The sequence below is a fragment of the Dermacentor variabilis genome, chromosome 7, assembly GCF_050947875.1.
Source record: "Dermacentor variabilis isolate Ectoservices chromosome 7, ASM5094787v1, whole genome shotgun sequence".
In the NCBI taxonomy this organism is placed as follows: Eukaryota; Metazoa; Arthropoda; class Arachnida; order Ixodida; family Ixodidae; genus Dermacentor; species Dermacentor variabilis.
In genome coordinates this window covers 108,265,807-108,281,772 of record NC_134574.1, presented here as the reverse complement: position 1 = coordinate 108,281,772, position 15,966 = coordinate 108,265,807, and the positions used below count along the sequence as shown (strand labels likewise).

Below are 15,966 nucleotides of genomic sequence, written 5' to 3'. Positions count from 1 at the left end.
AAAAAAAAGCCTAAAAAGGCAGTGAAGTTAGTCTGTAGAATTTGTGACACGCGTTCAATATCACCTAACGCGCGCTTCTGGAAGAGCACGAGCTGGAAAGTTTGCAGCTACGATGGAAACAAGCTATTCAGAGAGAAAATTGGAAAGACGTCAACCTTGTTTCCCGACGGCTATTTGTGCGAGCTGTTCACGCAGGTATCAAGGTTAGCGCGAACTGCTTTTGGGTTAGGAAATTCCACGGATGTGCTGAACGTGCTGCACGAAGAGTCGCCCCAGCGTGGGTAAGGGCTCGGTCGGATGAGGCGGCCCAATTGGTCCCCACGAATAATACATGTACGTAGTTTGTTTATCATGAAAAAAGCTCGCATTGACGGAGAGAGAGAGAGAGAGAGAGAGAGAGAGAGAGAGAGAGGTGCTGCGCGTACACATAGCCGCCCGCACATTGTAATGTGTCGGAGAATGGATCGAGCAGAGCTGGAACGGACCTATGTCGAGGATGGGGCGACCAAGCTGATGCATTGTTTTTTCGCAAATGACGAAGGCGAGAGCGTCCGTAATGCAATGTAAAAAAACAAGGTATTCGGCGCCTCAGAGACCACCCGGCGTCCACAGGAGACAAAAAAAAAAGAAAAAGAAAAAAAAAAAACGCCGGCCGCTCGCGGTCCGAGTGTCGCGTTTCGATCCCCGAGCACTGTATAATCGAAACAAAGATAGCGTTACAGCTTAAATAGGCTAGAGCTTGTCAGTTAAGACAATGTCTCGAAAGAATGAGGCAGAAGAATCAGGGAAGACACAACACTTAACGTACTGTGGCTCTTGTGGTGGTGCAGAAAGCCGATGCTCCTGATACTGACACAACAAATCCTTTCGTCTTGTAAGCCGGGTATATGAGGAGAGGATCAAGTGAGCACATCTCGTCATTCGCCTCACTACCAGCTCCGATATAAGAATTTAGATATTTCAGAACGCTACTGTAAAAAGGAGTGCTTTAGAAAGTTCCTGCTCTTTCTTTCATCTTTACATAGCCAATGAAATGAGCTATATACTAATTCGTGTAAGTGAAAGCGCGCCCATTCAATCTTATGGGTTTCCCCCGAAGGAATGGCTTGCCCAGACGCGATTTGCGCCTTGTGTGTTAATCTTCACGCAGGTACACAGTTCTGAGGCTAAGCCGTCTAAGCTATATTCCAGATCGCATCGTTGTTACAGCTTCCTAAGCATACTCCGGCAGCCGTCGTCACTTGTTCTGTGTCATGCGAAGCTCCGGCTTCGTTATCGCGAGTGTCGCAGCTTTTGTCTGGTATCTGCGTTTCTCACCTCATGCGGTCACCGAACCCTTCTCTTTTCTTTAGCTGCTTTGTTTAATACGCATCTACCACTTTACTTTTTTGTGTCTCCACTCCCGGCTATGCTTTCGATAAGAGAGTGACAGTACTTGTGAAACAAATAAGCCTGCTCGCTATATTCTGAACCAGTTGAAGAGTTACAGGCGAACCGAATGAATCGTCAATGTTATCGCTGAATACGCTGACCCATCGCGACGCGTGCCTTCTCCCCCGTTTCATGGAGTGTTATCTTTGCCAAATACACAAAACGCGTAATATCACATACGTAATATCAGGCCGCGAACTCAAGAAATTGATCATGGTTGTTCAGGAGATATTACGTGTAATGCGTCTTTGCGATATTGTTATTTTTTTTATTGCCACACTTCAAGGTAAGCTCTCGATAGTAGATTGGCGGTAATCAGGAAACTAAATAGAGCTACTATCATTTTCTAAAACGGTTCAAGAGGCGCAGGCTAACCGAACGATTCTTCAGCGCTATCGCCGAATACGGTGACCCATCTGAGGGCCCTCTCTCGTTTTATCGTGTGTTTTGCGGCATGTTATCTTTACGCAGGACCCTGCGTGGCCTTGCTGTGTGAGTACGACGCGCTGCCCGATATCGGTCACGCCTGCGGCCACAACCTGATCGCCGAGGCCTCCGTGGGCGCCGCGCTGGCTGTGTGCGAGGCCATGAAGAACCACGAGGACATTCGCGGCAAAGTGCGAGAACGCTTGTCATCGTGAGGAGGGATTGGTGGCCGAAAATGAATGAAACTCAGTGTCCTGGCAAAGCATGAAACCGCGTGTCGAAGTGGCAAAGTGGTGGCGGCAAAGTGCAGAAGTGATTGCCGTGGCATACGGGGTGTCCAAGCTAACGCTAGCCAGGCTTGTAAAAAAAACGATAGAATGTACGAGTACGCAGTGACGCACCGCGCCAGAAGGATCCTTTTTTTCTTTCATAATAGAAGTACCGATAAGGAAAGTAGATTAATTTATGCACTCTTTAATTACTGAATTGTGCGCGCGAATTTAGACAATAAAGTAATAATTGTGTTTTAACAAAACCGATCCAATTTTTTCCAGTGTGTTACGTATCGCGCGATTATTTTTTTCCCGCGTAGTAAAGAAAACGCGCGACAGCTGAAGATAGCCGAATGATTGTGCGTTTGCGCGCCTCGACACCAGCGATGCCAGGCGTTACTCGGAAGAAGCAGCTCTGTTCAATCCTTGGCTCGGTGGTCACGTGAAAGGGGCGAGGCATCGGTATCGGCGTTGGGCACCCCAAATAGCGAGCTAAAAACTTTACCCAGTGAAGCACGAAGCCGACGCAATGCGCAGCGACACCGAGCAATAGGACAAAGCAGAGTTAATTCTTCCGAGCGACGACTGTGAACGCTGGTCTCTTATCATATTTCGTGGATTGAATTTATGACACGGAAAAAAATAATTGCGCGAGACGTAGCACACTGAAAACAACTGAATCGGGTTTGTTAAAACACAGTTGTTACTTTTACAGTTGAATTCGCGCCCTGTACTCAGTAATTAATTTTTTCGTTCATTAATCTTATCAACTTATCTATCGTTTGATTCTGAAAAAGATATCCTGGTGCGGCACGTCAAGCTGACTGAATAGGATTGGTTGCGTCCTCGTATATTTTATGTTTGATTTTAAGAGCTTGGCTAACGTTAGCTGGGACGCCCTGTATATTGGCTGCGGAATTGCTTGTTGTGTCAAATAACAATAATCAAACAAGGCACGCTTATTGATTGTTCATGCACGTAGAAAGAGCTTTAGGGAGCCTAAATGATTCATCAGCTGGCCCTCGTGTTGATTACGTTGAATATTAAGAGAACAAATTACTCAACTTATTAACCTTCTCTTTTTTCACCGACTAAACTCATCCGCAGCCACCAGGCGAACATAAAAAGAACTTCGCTTTAAAAAGAAAATTGTGCACAAAGCGTCGACTATGATTGTCCGTGTAAGCATGTAGGCGAACGCTTGTGGAAAGCTACTCGCTTTATTAGAGCAACGATACGGTTGGAGATGTATGTATCTTCAGAGAGGATATTTAGGCGGCGCTTGTTGGTTCATTGCGTAATTCAGTAGAGACTAGAGCCCTTAACCAGCACCGTCTGCAGCGCTGGGGAGCCCACTCTTGCAGCCGCCACAATTAAGAGGTGGACGGTGGGTCGTCTTTTCCGAGTGCTGAAGTCACAAAATCTAAACTATCTAAACCTTCCGAGGGCCCAAAGCCCTCAGCAGCCGGCCACTCAGCCCCCATAGCAGGCGCCGGCAAAGCATGGTTACTGCGCCTACACGCACAACTGCAGGCGAAGTTACGAAAGGGTGTCTGTACACCAGAGCAGAGTTCCGCATTCTCACTGTCGCCCGTTAACCCACTCCCCCCTTTGTTTTTTCACAACGTCCGCAATAGAACTCGGATGCGTTAAAATTCAATGGAATACTCATTATACCACTGCAAATATCGTATTTCGAACTCATGGGCTTTTAAAAACCACGCTCGCATCAAAGACCATTTAAAGGCTTGTGTGCGCAGCAAATCAGTGCCCTTTGCATCGACGCCTTAGTATCGGCGGGCAACTTGTAAAGCTATTCGCTTTACAAACAGACAAAAAAGAAATGTCTTCAAGTCACTAATGTCCCAACACACACACACACACACACACACACACACACACACACACACACACACGCACACGCGCACACACACACACACACGCACACGCGCACGCGCGCGCGCGCGCACACACATACACACACAAACACACACACACACACACACACACACACACACACACACACACACACACACACACACACGCGCGCACGCGCACGCACACGCGCACACACACACACACGCGCACACACACGCACGCACGCACGCACGCACGCGCACGCACACGCACGCACACACACACGCACACACGCACGCACACACGCACACACGCACACGCACACACACGCACACGCGCGCGCTCACGCAGCCCGTAGCGCTGCTCTTCATCCTCTGTTTAACAGTCGAACAATTTGTATCGCTGTCAAGAGACAGCAACCACGAATTTCAGTCTTTGGCTTCTGCGGAGCAAGTTGAACATGCTTCAAGCTTCTAAATACGCGAACCTTTCGACAGCTCGTTGTGCTGGGCACGCCTGCGGAAGAAACTGGCGGCGGTAAGGAGCTGATGGCACGAAAGGGAGCCCTGGAGGGAATCGACGCCGCACTCATGGCACACCCGTGTCCACAGGACATCCTGATGGTCGACTACGCTGCGACGCAGCAGGTAGGTGGTTTGCGCAGGCGCGTCCCATCTACGAGCACGTGCTCATCAGGGTACCCTAAGATAAAGAAATGTTTGCTGCGTGCGCATTTAGGAAATTTAGGAGTACGTTTACCTAGGTCAATCAATCACGAGGAACCCTGATCATGAGAAGGAAATTCACAGAAGAATAAAAATAGGTTTGATCGCATGCGGCAGACATTCTGAGCTGCTGACTGGAAGCTTGCCATTATCATCGAAAAGGAAGATTTACAATCAGTGCATTTTATCGGTGCTGACGTATGAGCAGATACTTGGAGACTGACAAAGCAGCTTGAGCACAAGTTAAGGACCGCGCAAAGAGCGATGGAACGAAGAATGCTAGGCATAACTTTAAGAGACAGAAAGAGAGTGATTTGGGATCAGGGAGCAAACGGGTATAGACGACATTCTAATTGACATCAAGATAAAAAAATTGAGCTGGGCAGGTCATGTAATGCGCCGGATAGATAACCACTGGACGCTTAGGGTTACAGAATGGATACCACGAGAAGGGAAACGCAGTCGAGGATGGTAGAAGACTAGGTGGAGCGATTAAATTAGGAAGTTCACGGCCCTAGTTGGAATCGGTTGGTGCAAGACAGGGGAATTAGACATAGCAGGGACAGGCCTTCGTCCTGCAGTGGACATAAAGCAGGCTGATGATGATGGTAATTATGAAGAAACTTGTACCAATATGAGAAACTCATACATCAACGACAGCGAACTTGCGTTCAGCAGTCCTCAAGACCTTCGAAAATACCGGGGACTTGTTTCAGTAGCCCTGTGCCTATCATATTTCGCAGTTGAGCTCGAGGACGCTGTTTCTATCACCGCCGAGGCGGCCTTATTTAAATTGGAGTGGAACGCAGAAAAATGCTTGAGTACTTCCAGCTAGGTGCAGGTTAAACAACCCAAGGCGTTCAAAATCATCACGGAGTGTCCCACTACGGTCTCCCATCGCCTCGTAATCAGATCTTGGTCTTCGCATGTGCAAATCCAGGATTCAGTTTAGTGCATAGTCCGCTCGAACGTAGAAACGTCAATGGGCCTCGACCGACTTCTGGTGCCACAACCGTAACGGCCGGAATTTCAGGATGCTCCACTCAGATAGCGGACTTTGCTCGATACGGGTCAACGCAGTCGCGAGCGCTTGCCTGTGTGCGCTGTAGCGAGGACAACCACTGAGAGAGGAAATCTACAGTTTCCTCGCTGCCGCATTCGTCACAATCGCCATTGCCGGCCATTTTGATGCGGAAAGCAAATGATTTTCTAAAAGCTACGCCGACCCACAGTCGCCGTAGTGCCGTTGTCTCGGTTCAGGATCGTCCAGAGGGAGGACTGAACGCGAAAAAGACCCAACAGACTGAGTCAGGTAACACCGCCAGAGGAAGTGTCACGAGCAAGAAACGCTGTGACTGTGCTATTCGCGCCGACAGGCACCATGTAAAACCGCATGCGACTTGTACAGCGCTGCGATCACTTGATCAACAGTCTCAGCTTCAGTGGTCACCTTCGGCTTGATTTAGAAATCGAATACCTATGATCGTATCACTTTTTTTGCACTTACTCTTTATGTTTACTCATTTCCTAATTCTCTTGTATTTAATTTTATTACATCTTTCTCCCAAGTAACCCGAATTAGCATGTCAGGCTCCCGCGTCGTTAAGCTATAACATGTATCCTATCTCGCCGGATAGAGTTTGCAATGGCGGACAGCTCTGTCGAGGACAGTTGTGGCGACTACGTCACGGAGAGCACGGCCGCGGATGCGAACCACGCACCTTTCTTCTTCCAATCCACGCAGTCACTCCCGGTCCTTCCCATGCCTCCATACGCACCAGCCACATGATGAACGATATTTCTTTTTTTTTCATTTATGTACCTGAGAAGCAGATTTGGGCATTACTACCGATAGGAGGGGGGGAGGGGGAGAGACAAGAATTGATAAACAAAACTGTTAACAAACATGTGTTAGTGGAACATTGAAACAGCATCTGATATGCACTCTGTATTAACAAAAGCAAGAATGATATAGACGCCAACATCGAGCTGAATTAGTCGCATTCATTTACAGGAGGAATGTTTGAATGAGAGTATAACACGGTTACAGCAATTTACAACAATATTACAGCTAGAAATTACAGAAAAGTTCCACCGATTTTCGGGTGTGTTATTGAAAGTGCAAGTGCACTAATATGAATATACTGAATTTCTTTATTTCCGAAAGTTTCATGAAGTTAACTTTGGAATGTTTTATGGTCAGTTATTTCGGCTATATGTTTAGGAAGACATTTATATACCGAAATGGCTAAGTGAAGGAATAAAAACTTCATGAAGTTCGTACTGGCAAATGGAGGTTCGACCTTACAGTCATTATCAAGTCGTAGGAATTTTTTCTCGGCGGACAAGATGCGTACCTGTGAGTAGGAGTCAGGATGGTGATAAAACTGACGGAAGAAAGTTGACCAACATACCTTCCTTCTAGTCTGCAGTGGGTGAGGCCAATGCCATTTTCTATTTTGGTGGTACTTCAAAATCGCGAATTGTTGCCTGCAATAAAGCGGCCTCTGCCATGTTCTGTAATGATTCGAATTTGCCAATAAATTGCGCCTTGTGTGGTCGTGAGATAAATGAGGCACGCTCAAGTTTTGGGCAAAGTATGGAAGTATTTGCGACAAGTTTTGTATCACTGTTAGCATTATGAAGTGTACAATGACTGAGGCTAAGGGTTTTGCACGTCGGAGACAGTACAATTTACATGATAATGACAGGACAGAATAGGAGAAAGATGGACGCCCAAATATTTAAAGGAGACCCAGGTTTCTGAAGTTTAACCATTTAGTTTGTATTTGTGCATCAATAATTTCACTGTGATTGGTAAATCTCATAAGCTCAGCTCTTCTACTTACGCTTACTTACAATTCTTGACTACAGGTCACTTTCAGAGCAGACAGTCTTGGAATGCCGACATGAACTGTCATCGCACCGAAAGTCGGTCAAGGCTTTGTTGGCCTTTTTACGTGGCAGTGGCCTATTAGAAAAACTATAATGATCCCATACCGTCGGAGCCTTTTTTTCCCGCCTTTCTTTTTGTCCCCGCTCTTCTTTCCGTCTTTACTTCCCCCTTCTCTTCCCCTAGTTCAGGGTAGCAAACCGGAGGCTTTAACACTGGTTAAGCTCTCTGCCTTTCTCTCATTTGCATCTCTCGCTCTCTCTGAACCCCATCTTTGAATCGTGTTTGACTCATTTGGTAATTTATCAGAATCAATATTAGCTTTTTACGGGGCAATACAAAACACAGTTGTCGGCATATAGCCGTGTTTCTGAATCTATACCCTCATGAGTATCGTTTACGTAGATTAAAAGTAGAGTAGGTTCCAAACTGGAACCTTGAGGCATGCATCAGACTAAATAAGTTGAAATGACAAATAGACATCAATAATTCCAACGGCTTGTCACCTGCTGCTTAAGTAGTCTTCGACTTACTTGATTACTTGTTTGTCAGCATTGATCCGTTTCAAGTTGTATGTTAAGTGGTTATCGGGTACACGATAACCTTGGCCTAGGCGCTCTTTGGCCACTTCTGGCCATTGCGCCAATAAACTCCAATTATCATCATCAAAAGCTTTAGTAAAATCTTAAAATACGGTGTCAGTGTGTGTAAGTTCATAGAGGTTGCGGTGAATGTCTCTAGTTAGTTGCAAAAGCTGGTACGCGCACTACCATCCTCACTGAAAACCATGCTGGTTGGCAAATAGAATGTCGTTACTAGTGGTGTATGGCATTATTTGAGAAAAGAGGACGTGTTCAAGTAGTTTGCATACGACAGACGTAAGGGATATAGCACAGTTCCTCAGTTTGTTTCTATCGCCTGTCTTGTATACGGGCACCACACACGCCAATTTCCGGTCCTCTGGAATTTCACCAATGAAATTCCAAATTTTCCTTATATCGTCACGGATGGCAAATGAGGACGTCAACAGCAGATGATAAACATGAAGTCCGCGGCTAGTCAGCACTCCGATTCTTGCCCTGACAGCACCATTAAATCGATAATCGCTTCTGACCTAACAACTAAGTAGACGAAGAACTCCAATCAGTTCTGCTTTCCTACCTTGACATTTTCGACATTAGGGGCCGTCCCTTAGGCCAAGCGACAGGCGTAACTCAGCGCACAAATACTGGCGATGCGCTTGCTATTCATCGGCGCCCATATTGGGTGTCCGCTCCTGACCGTGAGATTATTCGAAGTGAAGTTGACTAGATGCTTGCCAAGAACATCATCGAGCAACCTTGCAGTAGCTGGTATCACTTGTTGTGCTGATAAAAAGAAAACAAGAAAAAAAAACGGCACATGGCTATTCTGTGTGGATTATCGGCACCTGAAGAGGAAGCTTTAGCTCGGGTGCTCCTATCTAAATACATGTCAAAGGAAAATAAGCTTTTCTCGGCAACCACTTCACGAAACTTGACGAGGTTTGGTACATTAAACGAATTTTTGATTTAGGCCGTAAATATTTTGCTAAAGATTGGCAAAAATCGCAGATTTTTAGAATACGAAACTATCTAGTTTACAACTGCGTAACTCATCAATGAAAAATTATATCACAATTCTGTGTATTGCATCTCATAGTGCACGCAATCTGTTAGCAATCTGTAAATACTGCTATTGCAGAACCTTTGTAGATAACGTAACGAAGTAACGTAATATATGAATTGACATATCGAATTTGTCCGCTTTGAATGATCTAATAAATGCCGTTTACAGAACCATAATATCTGTTCTTGACGGAGAACTATTATTTGCAAACATTGTGCTCCTACATTTTTTTCGAAAATCTTAATTTTTGAAAACTTCAAAAACAAAATTCAGGTCCTAAATCGAAATTCTGCTTCCAATAGTCACTAGAATTTAACGTTCTCTCTCAAATGCAACAAATTTCTTTAAAATTGGTGCAGGGGTTATCTCAGAACAGTGTTTTTGCACTTTACATGTTTTTTAACAGGCCGCGTCGGAGTTAGGCCCGAGCTAAAGCTCCCTCTGAACAGAATTACTAAAAACGGCGTGGAAAATTTGCCACACATTAATAATGCTCTTGATTCTCTGCATGGTGTCCGCGATTTCTCCTCCATCGGCTTACGCTCCAGGTACTGGCAGATTGCAGGGTACAATATGGATTGTGAAAAGATGGCATTTGTTCCACATGATTTCTTTTACTAATTCAAGCTCATGTCGTTCGCACTTTGTAACGGTCCGGCCGCCTTTGAGGGCATGATGGACTCCCAGCTCAGAGGCTTCAAATGTCCACTCCGCACTGCACATGTTCATGCTACTTTAGCGACGTCATCGTTTTTTCACCAACTTTCGAGACCCACACAGAGTGCCTCTCTGCCGTCCTCGACGTTTTTCGTCGGGCCAGAGAGCAGCCGAACTCGTCCAAATGTCATTTTGGCTCCCACCAAATAAGAGTGCCTGGCCATCTCGTAGGCACTAGTGGCGTACAACGAGACCCGGGAAAAATCTGTGCAGTCAGAACTTCCCTGTATCTCTATCTGCAAAGGATGTCCGCAGCTTTATGTAGAGCTATCCTCGTACTTCCGCCGCTTCACAAATAATTTTGCGGTCATAGCGAGGCTGCTTATTCGGCTTTTGAGGCAGGACGTGCCTTTGTCACGAGGCTCGAAAGAGGCTCCTGCGTTCTTGCACCTCATCAGGCTGCCCTTCCGTAGCAATAGGAACCCACATCAACCGGTGTTTGTTTACAAACTAACTGGTTCTGTTGCAGAGATCCAAGATTGTCAAGCTTTTGCTACAACCTTCTTGATTTTAGTCAGTTTAGCATATGCATTAAGAGAGAGAGAAAGAGACAAAAGGGAAGGAAAGACAGGGAGGTTAGCCAGTGTAAATACCGACTGGCTACCCTGTGTTGAGCAAAGGGGTAAAGGGAATAAAAGCAGAAAGAAGAGAGAGAGAAAGAAAAAACAAGAAAAAGTCACGCAGCAACGCGATGTTACGAGCGACAATAGTCAAAGGCGGTCGCACAATTCACAGGCTCTTAAATTAATTAATTAAGTAAGTATTTATTTAAATAATTATTAATTATTCACTTATTAATTACTACGGTAGTCTACGTTGGCACCTATAGGAGCGTAATCCTCCGGATATTTTAATGAGCCTATGCAGAGCAGTTATACTAGACCCGTGGCTCATGCCTAATTGAAATGACAACAGGTCTGATGTCATTAGAGTTAAGCCCAGATCACCAATCGAAAGTACACGAAACATCCTGCGGAGGGAAGAAAAGCGGCAGCCCGAAAGAAGTAAATCATCAATTGCCTCTAGTTTTTCTACAAAAAGGGGAAATGTTATCTATGGAGAAACTAGATATATGGACGTGAAAATTTAGACCCGGCACTGTACAGTAGAAGGTTGATTGTCGTGAAAGGGTTTCGCCCGTGTTCCACGGGAACTGTAGATGTCAGAAATCATCAGAGGAAATCAGGGATATTTATTATATTTCAGAAACAAAAGACGTTTAAATCAAGCTCCTGTAATAAAAGAAGGAAACATTGGAAGAAGATTACAATCTAACCATTTAGTGACGAGGATGCGAGCGAGTCAGCGGACTCATCGAACAAGATTCCACAGTGTGCTGGCTGTCACACAAAGCGGACTTCTGACAAACTGTACAGCAAGAGTGTCCAAAATATATTCAGTAGATGCGACAGCTTAGCAAACGTTAAATGTGAGTAATCAGAAAGAGCATTTGTAGTAATTTTTTCTGAGGACAAAATTTTTCGATGGCCGAGATAATCGCCAGGCATCCTGGCATAAATATGGGGGTGTAATCAGGCAGACAGGGAGCGAAAGAGCCCCTAAGCTGAGTGGAGAAGATGCAGATTCCTGCCTTTTCTGCGCTTTGAGTTTCGTCCCTAGAAATGACCGAGCGACTACGAAATTTAACAGGTATTTCTTGAAGGAGGTCCTCCAGAATGCTGGCGATGGTAGACATTTTGCATGGCTTGGAAAATTATTATAGAAATTCAACTTAAGGAGCAACGCACTGGAACGTGAAGAAATTGGGCATGTAGAATAATATGAACTTCTGATATCAGCGAATGGGCACAAATACCTTCAGGCCATCGATAACGGCGCCAACGTATTCCGAAAAATAATAGGGCGAAGTGATGAAAACGCATTGCGAACGGAAGAAAGGTGTACCACAGAGCTTCCGAAAAGTCAGGGCAATTTACAGAACCGCTAAGTATAGAAGTTAAATGCGCAAAAAGTAAGAGGAGCATCTGTAATAAACTTTACTTTAGATTTCTGAGGACCCAGTTCTCTAAAGGCCAAGATAATTGCCGCCAAGTGTTCGTGCTCAGCTCTTCCTTTTCCTTTATTCTGCTGCAGCTGGCGCTGCGCTTCAAAGGCAAAGCAGCTCATGCGGGTGCGACGCCGTGGGAAGGACTGAACGCTTTGGACGCCGCCGTCGCAGCCTACGTCAATGTCAGCCTCCTCCGACAGCGGCTGAAGCCCACCACGAGGATTCAGGGTGTGTGCACAGCGTTGCACTAGTGCACTTAGCCACGACTGTCTGACCGAGTGGCTTAGAGATTGCGCGCGGCATGCATTTTCTACATCGCCTGTTCCTCTAAAAGGCCACACGTCAGTGGAGTGATCATTCCTGATATCATTGCACCTCTTCGCGTGCATCAGTAACGTTCCCTTTCCACAATAAAGCCGAATAAGGATAGTATTCCCGTTTTTTTTCTTGAAAACAAAAAAGAAAACAAGACCAAGGAGAAATGAAAACACAACCTCATCGGGTAGCACGGAGCGTTCCTTATCTCGATGTGCAGGGTGACTGCAGAGCACGCACGCTTCATCAGCAAGAGCGTTAGTACCGACAACTTGAGACCATCATGCTTCCCAAATACAAGCCGTCCGAGACATCCTCGCGTCTTACAGCTCTTAGTGGACAAGAACTAAGTGAAAATTGCGTTGGAGCTTCTGAATCATTTACGCTTTAGACGCCATAAATGAGTCGCGGTCACTCACTGCGTCAGAGCCCGACTGAGCATGAGACTTCGCTTGAATCGAAGGCCGCTTCGCAGCGAGCTTGTGGACAGCCAGTAGAAACTATTCATTCGGGGCTGCAGAGACGGGCCAATCCTTAAATCTGATTTTGAGGAAAAATGCACAAGATGTTCAGTCGTTAGGCTAAGCGCGCGTGACCGCAGTGCTCAGAAGAACGTACAATACAGATGTCGCTGAGATTCGTATTCTTCCTTTTCTTTACTTTAGGTATAGGTAAAAAAATAAAGTCATTTGCACAACAGCTGGACCAAGAGCCGAAGGCAAGTAAATGCCCGTTGTGGATAGTTAATAAAACTATAAACGCACAATAATGCCCAAGATCACCTACTCTCGAACTTCAGAAATCGCAGAGCATATCAGTGACAGATAGCAAAAGACCAACTATGGTAGCCTACCTTAGTATAACATACCACTCAGTGATGCAGGCGTAAAAAAAAAAGAATATAGATCGCCGCAGCTGCCCGCTAGCAAGTGTCGGAAAATCTGCGCGCGTTGTTGTAGCCCGGTGAACACGATACGAAAAAGGTAAATATTGTGTCTCGTCATTTGCACTGTTCGTCGTGATGAAATCAAACCAGTTAGCCCAATCCAGCACTCAATACGAGATCATCACCTGGGGAGGGGGTGCTGAGCCCGTTCCCCTCTCCCCCAGGCGATGATGTAGCACTTCCCCCTTGCTACACACACAGACACCTACAGTGTCATTACCAGAGCTTGGTCACCCACATCCTTTGAGGTTTCTTTTGACTTTCGTCGACCTTTTCACTTGAAATTTTACTGTGGCTTATAACTTACTGCCTCATTGCTGGCGCGGATGTGTACGGCTTTTAATTCTTACTTTCGCTTTACTTGTGCAAATCCTGACAACTGTAGGACACGTGCATTAGAAGCACCAGCGGCGGCTGCCTCATCCGTATTTCGTCACTTCAACATTGTTTTAAATTTCCACTGTAAACACCATGCACATACACAATATATTTAAGTATACGCACAGGACAAAGTTTATCATATTTTTGAAAGAGCTGGAGGTAGCCAATTAAAAATTATTTCTAAAGGTATCGGTACCCTATGCCTAAAAAATTAATATGTTGCTGTATGTTCATCCTGCTTCAAATTGCTTTGAGTGATTTTTTGACCACGAAAAAAACTTTGGCAGAGTCCTTTGGCATAGTCTTTCATTAATGGCGTGTGAAATGCACGTGAATGTTGTCTGTCTCAGTATCGCTTCTCTTTCAATGAGCAACTTACAACATTTATTAGGCATGGAAACATTACCCGTCGCATACAAAGGTCATAAGTATATGCAGGGCCTGCCAAATAACTGTCATGTACCAAGATTAAAAAGAAGAGCAAGGCGTTATTCGAAGAAAAACTACTGCATATTGTTTGCAGTACAGTGAAGTAGCTGCCAGTAATTTTCTCGTTACTGAGATTTAATTAGGTAATTATAATTAATTATCTAACTCGACACGTACCATCCTAATTATCAGAGTATCAATGAGGCATTTGAAGGCACAGCCAAGGGACATCTAACTGCGGTATTTTCAGCGACGTGCTAATTGCGCACTAAGTTCTTCCCGACTGATAAATAAACCCCGCAAAATTTGTAGAATACCATGCGACTGCGCTCCCTATAGACAATAAAGCAGCGCCCTCGTACAGGCTTCCCCTGAGTTATCCAGAGGGAAATACAGGAAAAAAAAAACATCGTCATCGACCTATAGTGCTTTATCTGTCGGGCCCCGGCCGAAGTATCACGTCGCGTTTGGCGTCAGTTGAAAACAAGCTATGACAGCTGTTATCTTAGCGCAAAGTGCACGTATGTTTTTTTTTTGCCACAGAACTTATCATCCCCAAAGTGAATTGACAACGTCAGTGCAAAGGTCTAAAGGTGCGTTTTGTTTCGTCTCAGTTGCCATGTCTTTCTCTAATGAGCAGAACGTAAACATGATCCTTGCCTTGGAATCTGCAAATGGCAACAAGAGGAAGGCCGGAAATATATATATATATATATATATATATATATATATATATATATATATATATATATATATATATATATATATATATATATATATATATATATATATATATATATATATATATATTTCCGGCCTTCCTCTTGTTGCCATTTGCCAAATATATATATATATATATATATATATATATATATATATATCAGTCATGGACGTGGCGGTAGACCGAACGCATCGACTATGATCAGAACTTATGAAAACCTGACACAAACCGGCAGCTTCCAGAAAAAGCGGCGGAGGACTCCATCTTTGAGTCGTAACCCACGCACGGACCATTTAGCCTCTATGGCCTCAAACCATCATGCTAGCGTGCGGGAGGTGGCCGCCCAGGTACCAATTTCCAAGTCATCAGTTTGGAGGATTCTAAATGGCTCGGCCTTTCACACGCACAAACCTTAACAAGCACCAATGCTTAGAAGACAAGGACCTGTAGAAATCGTCTAAATTTGTTGAATTGGGTTCTCGCCTAAGCCCCTGAGTCACCGGACTTCTCTAGCAGCATCATGTGCACAGATGACGCCAATTTTCACAGAAACACCTAGGTAAATTTGCATAATAACCGCTGTTGGAGGGACACCAATCTACATTGGATAAAGCGCAATCGGCGCCAGTACCAGTTGTCGCTTAATGTGTGGTTCAGAATTTATGCCGGTGCTATAATCGGTCCTGTCTTCTTCGATCACACACTGAACTGGACAGCGTTATGTGAACGAAATCTTTGAAGGAGTGGTTGATGAGTTTCTCAGCGAAGTCCCGCTGTCACGTCTTCCACTCCTGTGGCATGAGCAAGATGGGGCACCCGCACAAAGCAGCAGCCGAGCACGAAATTGGCCGCGTGCGACTTTTCATGCGCAATAGATTGTTAGGCCCGGGCCTGTAAATTGGCCCGTTAGGTCACCTGACCTCTCTCCACTCGATTTCTTTCTCTGGGGTTACGTGAAAGATCGTGCCTACACGATCAGGATGGACGTTAAATTAATTCAAGGCAAGGATAACGGATGTCTGCCGTAGAAATCGAGCGCCGGTCATCAAAAAAGCCACTGAAAATGCGATAAAGCGGACTCAGTACTGCGTAGCTGCAGAGGGAGACAGATCTGTTGGAACACGTCCTCTAGGCAGTAGCTGGTCTTCAATGGCGCTTACGAATTCATAGATAGTAAGGGCACACTGATATCTGATGT

At 45.2% G+C, this 15,966-nt stretch overlaps 1 protein-coding gene across 1 annotated transcript in view; it reads left to right on the top strand.

The window, feature by feature from the left end:
• LOC142588774 (peptidase M20 domain-containing protein 2-like) overlaps window positions 1-15,966 on the top strand; it is a 28,252-nt gene that overhangs the window by 2,449 nt on the left and 9,837 nt on the right. The window contains exons 2-4 of the mRNA XM_075700592.1: window positions 1,903-2,048; window positions 4,484-4,633; window positions 12,063-12,204. Coding sequence (XP_075556707.1) covers window positions 1,903-2,048; window positions 4,484-4,633; window positions 12,063-12,204 — 438 coding nt within the window. The remainder of the gene's footprint in view (window positions 1-1,902; window positions 2,049-4,483; window positions 4,634-12,062; window positions 12,205-15,966) is intronic.